This window comes from Chanos chanos, chromosome 9, assembly GCF_902362185.1.
Source record: "Chanos chanos chromosome 9, fChaCha1.1, whole genome shotgun sequence".
Classification (NCBI taxonomy): Eukaryota; Metazoa; Chordata; class Actinopteri; order Gonorynchiformes; family Chanidae; genus Chanos; species Chanos chanos.
This window is the reverse complement of record NC_044503.1, coordinates 34,355,492-34,364,483: the sequence shown is the minus strand read 5'-3', so window position 1 is coordinate 34,364,483 and position 8,992 is coordinate 34,355,492. Positions and strand designations below refer to the sequence as shown.

General features: G+C 45.1%; 1 protein-coding gene across 1 annotated transcript in view; it reads right to left on the bottom strand.

Moving 5' to 3' along the window:
- Positions 1-8,756, bottom strand: part of chd4b (chromodomain helicase DNA binding protein 4b) — a 31,671-nt gene extending 22,915 nt beyond the window's left edge. Inside the window, exons 1-11 of the mRNA XM_030783798.1 lie at positions 8,623-8,756; positions 7,801-8,017; positions 5,966-6,084; positions 5,191-5,463; positions 4,466-4,584; positions 3,624-3,818; positions 3,462-3,580; positions 2,573-2,691; positions 1,942-2,059; positions 764-933; positions 173-418 (exon numbers count right to left, since the gene is read on the bottom strand). Coding sequence (XP_030639658.1) covers positions 173-418; positions 764-933; positions 1,942-2,059; positions 2,573-2,691; positions 3,462-3,580; positions 3,624-3,818; positions 4,466-4,584; positions 5,191-5,463; positions 5,966-6,084; positions 7,801-7,861 — 1,539 coding nt within the window. The 5' untranslated portion in view covers positions 7,862-8,017; positions 8,623-8,756. The remainder of the gene's footprint in view (positions 1-172; positions 419-763; positions 934-1,941; positions 2,060-2,572; positions 2,692-3,461; positions 3,581-3,623; positions 3,819-4,465; positions 4,585-5,190; positions 5,464-5,965; positions 6,085-7,800; positions 8,018-8,622) is intronic.
- Positions 8,757-8,992: the final 236 nt, after the last annotated feature.

Genomic DNA, 8,992 nt, shown 5'->3' with positions numbered 1-8,992 from the left:
GAGGGCAGATCCACTCTCCGTTGGGGATGTCGGGCAGTGGGGGGTTCAGACACACACACACACACACTCTCTCTGGTCTCACCAGGCAGCGAGGGCAGATCCACTCTCCGTTGGGGATGTCGGGCAGTGGGGGGTTCAGACACACACACACACACACTCTCTCTGGTCTCACCAGGCAGCGAGGGCAGATCCACTCTCCATTGGGGATGTCGGGCAGTGGGGGGTTCAGACAGTGTAAGTGGTAGGAGGACGGACAGGTGTCACAGCACAGCAGCTCCCCGCCGTCCTTACACACGCGACAGAACTCCATGTGATGGTCGTCCTCCTCCGCCTCGCCCTCCTCCCTCCGCCCGTCCTCGTTCTCCTCCTCGCCCTCCGAACTCTCCTCTCGCGCCTCCCACTGGATGCCCTCCTTCTCCTGATCAAAAAAAGACCCGTTTCTTTCCTTTCCTCTTTTTTTCAGACAGCGTTCCTTTCTTTCTTTCTTTCTTTCAGCTTGTTTTTCATTGTCAACAAATATGCGTGTGCGTTTCTTCAGTGTGAGCGTGTATTTCTTTGTGTGTGTGTGTTTTAGTGTGTGTGTGTGTTTTAGTGTGTATGTGTCTGTGTGTGTGTGGGTGTGTATTTTAGTGTGAGCGTGTCTCCCTGTGTGTGTGTGTTTTAGTGTGTGTGTGTGTGTTTCTGTGTGTGTCTGTGTGTGTTTTAGTGTGTGTATCTGTGTGTGTGTGTGTGTGTGTGTGTGTGTGTGTGTGTGAGTACTAACACAGTGCGGGCAGCTCCAGGTGCCCTCGGGGGCTTTCTCCATGTCGGGGTCCAGACAGACCATGTGATAGGCTCTGGGACAGGTGTCACACAGAATGATCTCCCCGCCCTGCTGACACACCTCACAGTAATCCTGATGATCTGTCTCATAGCCGTCTGCCTCCTCATCCACTGACACACACACACACACAACCACAAAGACACACACCGACACACACACAGAGGCACGACCACAAAGATACACACACAGAGACACACAACCACACACAGAGAGACAGACACACATACAAACACACACACACACACACACACACACACAGATAAGGTTATTTACATATATTAAGAGAGAGAGAAGACATGAAAGAGAGAGAGAGAGAGTGTGTGTGTGTGTGTGTGTGTGTGTTGTGAGGGAGAGAATAACAAACACAACTGCAGTGGGACATGACATCATCAAAACAAGTTGAAGAGGGGGTGTAAAAGTGCTGACGCAAATACAAAAAAAAAAATCAAACAAACAAAAAAAAACCATTTCATCAGACGCCTCCAGCCGACAACAAAAGGTTTTTCGTACGAGCGCTGATCAAAAAACCAAAAACGCCCTCCGGTCATCCCCGGGATGAGCCGAGCTGAGCTGAGCTGTGGGGTTCTGTTGTGTCCGTCTGTCTGAGCCAGAAAACCACACATGAAAAGAAATCTCAGCCAGAGGTTCTGTCGTCTCAGACGAGGCCGGGCTGTCAGGTACCTTCCAGTTTGTCGAGTCAGCTGCTCCTGGTCTCTGGGTGTTTGTGTGTTTGTGTGTGTGAGTGTGTGTTCAGAAGTGTACATATCACAGTATTTGATGAAGTATACAATCTTCTAAAAGAGCAATCAGACACATGACACATGACACATTACCCATCGCCATAAACAATAGCAGTAAGTTTACTGATTCAAACTGCCTTTACTCACTAACTCTGAACTCTCTGTGTGTGTGTGTGTGTGTGTGTGTGTGTGTGTGTGTGTGTGTGTGTGTGTGTGTCTGTGTGTGTGTGTCTGTGTGTGTGTGTGTGTCTGTGTGTGTGTCTGTGTGTGTGTGTGTGTGTGTGTCTGTGTGTGTGTGTGTCTGTGTGTGTGTATCTGTGTGTGTGTGTGTGTGTGTGTGTATGTGTCTGTGTGTGTGTAAAGTTTTCCAAAGCTCACCTTTCTTCTTCTTCTTGGAGCTCTTTGATTTCTTCTTGGATCGACTACTGCGGCTGTTAGAGCTGTCGCTAACGGAGAAGTTATCAAAGTCACTGTCTCCATCGTCATCCTCAGCACTCTGACAGAGAGAGAGAGAATGAGAGAGAGAGAGAGAGAGAGGGAGAGAAAGAGGGAGAGACAGAGAGAGAGAGAATGAGAGAGAGAGAGAGAGAGAGAGAGAGAGAGAAAGAGGGAGAGACAGAGAGACAGAGAGACAGAACGAGAAAGAGAGGGAGAGAGAAAAAGAGAGAGCGAGAGAGCGAGAGAGAGAGAGAGAGAGAATGAGAAAGAGAGGGAGAGGGAGAGAGAATGAGAAAGAGCGGGAGAGAGAAAAAGAGAGAGCGAGAGAAAGAGAGAGAGAAAGAGAGGGAGAGAGAAAAAGAGAGAGAGAGAGAGAGCGAAAGAGAGAGAGAGAGAGAGAGACAGGCAGACAGACAGACACAGGCAGACAGAGACAAAGAGAGATTGTTTGATACTCACAGGTACTTCATGACCGTTTGAATAGTGATACGGCTGAAGAATGAAAAAAAAGAGAGAGAGAGAGAGAGAGAGAGAGAGAGAGAGAGAGAGAGAAATGGATGTGTTGTCTTACTGAGGAGCGTTTCCTCTTAATGCTGCCCAGTTTGATTTTGAGTGGAGCCACTTTTTTCGCCTTTGATTTTTTCTCCTGAGGTTTAGGGGTGGGTTTGGTCTTTCTGCGAGCGTTAGGGCCTGAAAGAAAGAAAGAAAGAAAGAAAGAAAGAAAGAAAGAGAGATTGTTTAGAACACAAACACATGAACACATGCACAAACACCCACAAACACCCACATACACACACACACACACACACACACACCCCAGCAGAGAAACCGCAAAAACACATGAGTGTTAGATTAGAAATTTTTTTTCTCTTCCTACTCCTCCCATTTTTTCAGCTTCATCTCTCTTTTCCTCTCTTTTGTCCTCTTTTCTCCTCTTCTTTTAATATTTCCCTCCATCCCACGTAATTCCATATTATCATTTACACTTCCTCTCTGCTGTCCTTACATTCTCTACAAACACTCTGTCACACTCTTATTTCTCTCCTCTGCTTTTTTATCCTTCCAAATACCTTTTCTGTCCATCACTCATCCTACCCCCCCCCCCCCAAATCACATTCAAACACCACAGACTGAAACGATGATAAACGACACTTTTGAAAGCGTTGAAAACCATTTCAGATTCTCTAAAGTCAAATACAGATTCCAAATTCACGCTATCCCGACTGGCTCAACTATTCCGTGTACGACACGTGGAAAAAAGGTTACTCAGCGATAAAAAAATATATCATCTATAATAAACACTGAACATTTTCATCTCTGCCAGGTTACGAACTGTTACCATTTATTATATACAGTATCATTCATAACATGTATTACAACATTATATTTGTTACTTGTGCCCCCCCTCCCCTCCTCCATCTCTCTCTCTCTCTCTCTCTCTCTCTCTCTCTCTCTCTGACCTTTGCCTTCTTTGGTCTTGGCCTTGCGGAGGGGGGGTGCAGGAGGTTGCTGGGGGGGTTGCTGCGAGGGAGGCGCGGGCGGAGCAGGAGTCTGGGAGTGGGCGAGGTTCTGACTGGGCATCTGTGCGGCGTTGGCGCCGGCGCCCGCCCCCCCCGCCGCCGCCACCCCCTCCCTCTCCTCCGGCCCCCGACACCATGTTCTCCACGGTGGTGGCGACGCTGGAGGCGGACAGGGCCACGTTAGCGTTGGCACAGCCGCGCAGCGGGTTCCTGGTGCTGAACTCCCGCCACTTGGCGCCCAACACCATCATCATCTTTGACACGGCAATCTTAGGGTTTTTAGCAGCTATCAGAGGCCTGAGAGAGAGAGAGACAGAGAGCGAGAGAGAGAGAGAGACAGAAAGAGAGAGAGAGAGACACAGAGAGACAGACACAGAGAGAGAGACAGAGAGAGAGAGAGAGGGGGGGGAGAGAGAGAGAGAGAGAGAGGGAGACAGAGAGACAGAGAGAGAGACAGAGAGAGAGAGAGAGACAGACAGAGACAGAGAGAGAGAGAGAGAGAGACAGAGACACAGAGTGAGAGAGACAGAGAGAGAGAGAGAGAGAGAGAGAGAGAGAGAGAGAGAGAGGGAGAAAGGAGACAGACAGAGACAGAGAGAGAGAGAGACAGAGACAGAGACAGAGAGAGACAGAGACAGAGAGAGAGAGAGACAGAGACAGAGACAGAGACAGAGACAGAGACAGAGACAGAGAGAGGAGGGAGAGAGAGAGAGACAGAGAGAGCAGATCAGCCCAATCAGATTGCTAGGTTACACTGTCAAATCAAAATCATCCCCATTTAAGTTCAGTGAGGTACACAGGGCAGAATGAAAAAAAAAATATACAGAAATAAAACACCCAGCGGGAACAGTTTAAAACTGACAAAAAACAACAACAACAACAGGACGCCTGTAAGCAAGGTGAGCAGTAGCAGGGTGTGTGAACAGGCCAGTGAGTGCGTGTACCTGACAAACTGACTGAAGGCCTTGTAGTTCGTGAGGGAGCTGTAGTCATCCTGCGTAAACACGTAGTCGATGTCTCTCATTCCCCAGTCCTCCAACAGCTGGCACGACGACTTGGGCTCCTGACCAATCACAGGGCAGATCAGAAACGCAGAGAGAAATGGATGGGTGAGAGGAATTACGCCACAAGATGTCACGGCAAAGACATTTCCCCACGTGATGGTAAATGCTGACTATTTCAGTACTACATTAGAGCATAGTTCAGTACTTCATTAGAGCATTTTTCAGTACTTCATTACAGCATAGTTCAGTACTACATTAGAGCATAGTTCAGTACTTCATTACGACATAGTTCAGTACTTCATTAGAGCATAATTCAGTACTTCATTACAGAATAGTTCAGAACTTCACTACGGCATGGTTCAGTACTTCATTATAGCATAGTTCAGTACTTAATTACAGAATAGTTCAGTACTTCATTATAGCATAGTTCAGTACTTCATTATAGCATAGTTCAGTACTTCATTACAGAATAGTAAGGAAAAGAGAATATTCGCATGAGGTTACTTGTTCTGAATCCTCAGGATCACAGTTTAATTTTTTTTCGTAATCTTTTTTGTGGACAGACATAACGGAACTGAATGGAGATGGGGAAAGGATCCCGATCACAGGATCAAAATCCTTCGCCAATGACATCAGGGGTCGATATCGTTTTCGTCCCTGTCTACCTGTCCGTCCTCGTCGTCATCCTCCTCTTCCTCCTCCTCCTCCTCCTCCGGCTCCACGTCTTTCCGTTTGCTCTTCCCTCCCGTCGAGCTCGCCGCGGCTTTCTCCTTCTCTCCTTTCTTCCTGTCTTTGGAAGAGCTGGATTTTTTCTTCTTCTTCTTGCTGGGGGCGTAGTCGCTCCCCTCGCTGTCCGACCTCATCGCCCTGTCCTCCTCCTCGTCCCGCTCCGCCATCCCCATGGCCTCCCGCACCTCAGGAGAACCGATGGGCACCTCCTTCAACACACACACACACACACACACACACACACACAAGAATAATAAACAATAAATAAATAAGTACATAAACATATATATATACACACACACACACACACACACATATATATATACATACGAATATATTTATTTATTTATTTATTTATATGAGCAGGAACTAAGACAGGCGGAATAATCCAAACTCATTATAGATAGACAGACAGACAGACAGACAGACAGACAGATAGATAGATAGATAGATAGATAGATAGACAGAACTCTCACGACAGAAATACAGACATACAGTTTCCTCCTCAGGAATCGTGTGACGTTCCAGATCCCTTCTGTCAGAGAATTCTGGATATGAATACATGTTTACTGTTTACTTCCCAGGTCCGCATTGTGCCTCTGAGTTTTAATCTCAGCGCCGGGACTAGGATCGGGGTGAAATCTACGTTCTACGGCGGCGCCCCCTGGTCCAGGTGTGGGAGCGAGCGAGGCTGAGGACAGGCTCCCGTACCTCTCTGAGAGCTTTCTGTCGTTTACTGCTCCTGCTCTCCCTGCTGCTCTTCTTCGCCTTCTTCTTCTTCTTCGCCTTGGGAGTTTCCGTCTCTGACACCGGCTCCTCCACCTCCTCGTCTGTCCATCACACACACACACACACACATATTAAATATATAAATACATACACATACAAATACATACAAATATTAAATGCGTATGCATATATAGACATACACACACACATACATATATATATATATATATATGCATGTATGTGTGTGTGTGTATGTATGTGTGTATATATATATATATATATATATATATATGTATGTGTGTGTGTGTGTGTGTGTGTGTATATATATAGATAGATAGCCTATCCTATATCTATATACACATATACACACACATATACATATACACCTATATATATATATATATATACATGGATGTGTGGTGTGTGTGTGTGTGTGTATATATATATATATATATACAATATATATAAATCACAATTTGAAGGCTGGTTCATTGTCCTAGTACATCTTCATTCGGCACTATTTGATGAGAAGTGTAACGGGGGTTTGAAGTTATTACCTCTTATTAATTACACTGTCATTAGCCTGACATAACATTTACAATGGACGATTCATTAGAAATTAATTACGAGCAACGCGTCTGACTCCTAAGCACTCTGGAATGACGCTAATTAAAAGGCAACTGCGACTGAAATTTACTCCAACTATACACGGCCATGGACAGTCGAGGGCAAGCAGTCAACAGAGTGTCTGATAAAAAAAGTGCAATTTCATTGAAATATTGAGGCGTCTGAAAGCCCGTTCAAAGCCCGTGTTTTCCCGGGGTGAACAAAGCGTCAAGAAGGAAATGCACTACTGTTTTGGTACAATAAACCGAAAGACATCACGACGTATTAAAACAATGTGATGTTTCTTCTTAATTTAGTGACGATTCCGTGTTTAAAGTAATGTACACATACTCGTTCATTTATCGATTTTATATCTGCGCTTACACTTGACGATACTTTTCCACGGAGTTCCTCGCCCGTGTGTGTGTGTGTGTGTGTGTATAAGTGCTTGCCTGCGCGCGCGCCCATCAGCGTAACACCAATATCTGATAGGCTGTAATACTACAACGCAATAAAACGGGGCGGCGAAAAAACATGAAAACAAAAATAGTTTGAAGGAGGCTGTTCAGGATAGGGAAGTTGCCTTCATTTTCCAGGACTGCGAACGGTCCAGTACCTTCTGAACTTAACTCATGCTTTTCAGTAAACTATAACTGTATAAGTAGGTATGGTAGCGATTTTTTGAAGCCAGGAAAACTTCTAGCATGCGATAAAACTGTGTGTCTGTTGTGATGTGTCTCCAGTTTACACTTTGCGGAACCCCTCAGGTGTCATACCAAACCTTTTGGTAAAAATGCAACATCTGATACTCAAGGCAACAAAATAGCGACCAGGATCTATTTTTTTTTTTTTTTTTTGACCATAAAAACAACTATACAACCGCACAGGTGAAGGGAAAATGAACAGAATTTTACGAAACCACTGCACTTCAAAAGAGTTAATTACTTAACTCGGTTTGTCAGATTACTAGGCGGCTTGCATGCAACAAAACAAATATTTTTCCCTGAAACAGATTTAACTAGTTGAAGGCTCGGGGTACAGGGGAACAGCATCGTGTTTTGAGGATTCTGCTGATCCACAACATCGTACCAAAACTGGTTGGTAGCCAAACTTCAGAGTCGAGCCCCTTAGTCAACATTGACTTGCGGGGGCTACGGCTAGGTTAACTACCCCGCTAAGCTAACCAGGCTATCAGTTAACCCGCAGCTTACCGAGTCCTAGAGAGTCCCGCGTGGCTCCAAATTCTTCCCTCTCGTCCTCACTCCCCGACATAATGGGTCTTTATATATTGCAAATGGGTTAATTGTTTATTTGTGTCAATTATATGATTTATTTCGGATCTTTCTTGACCCCAAACTTGACGGTAAGGGGAGGAGGTGGGGGCTAAGTGACGAGAAGCAGCGGGGCAGGGAGGGAGCGCGCGGGTATCTGCAAATAAAAACAACAAATTGTCATCATCCAGCCAAAAACGAACGTTTGACTTCTCAACTTTCATTCGACGGATTGGAGCCCAACGTTGTCGTTCGCTTAAACGGCAGCTCTGGACTAAACTTTTTTTATTTGGTTGGCAAGCCAATACAACTTAACGCTAACTGTCAATCAAGCTAGCTAGCAAATAAATGTAGCTTGTTAGCTAACGTTAGTTAACATTAGCCAACTCATTGTAGTTATGTGGAGGATAAAAAAATGGATACTATGTCGTGCATAGAATTTTGATTATGTAGGTTTCTGCACTATCTTGACAATGTGAAACAGAGTGAGAGTTTTTTGTTTTGTTTTGTTTTTACAAAAAAAGCTAGCAAAGCTATAGTACTGCATTGAATTGCCGTATGTCAAGCTAAGTCAATGCTACTGTGACTCTTATACATGGGACATAAAGTAGAGAGGTACAAGTTTCATCCTTTCCTCCCTCCATCTTCGGCCACAATTGTTTCTTTTCAACGAACCCCTTAAATGACCAGAACTTCAGACCGCACGCCACCAATTGCAAGCAAATAAATAAATAAATAAATAATAACTATAATAACACTTACAAGACAGTCCAATGTTCAGGTAGCTAGTTCACCTTCGTGTTATATTACGTTTTTAAAGGTTTGTGTGTATTAGATAAAAGTCCGGTTATTTAAACTTGCTAAAATCAGATATTAAATGCTTGTTACGGCGAAGCTGTCTCCCCTGGTCTTCTTGCCCCGGCGACACTGACCAGCAAGCTAACATCCTCTCATAGCCAACACACACACAAAGAGATCAGGGGTAGACATCCCATAATATCCCCCCCACACCTCCCTGTAACACTCACTCAACTCTGCATAGTTACCTCGCAACGGACAGACCATAATAGTCATCACCCCTCCACACTCACACTCACACACACACACACACACACACACACACACTCCCAGT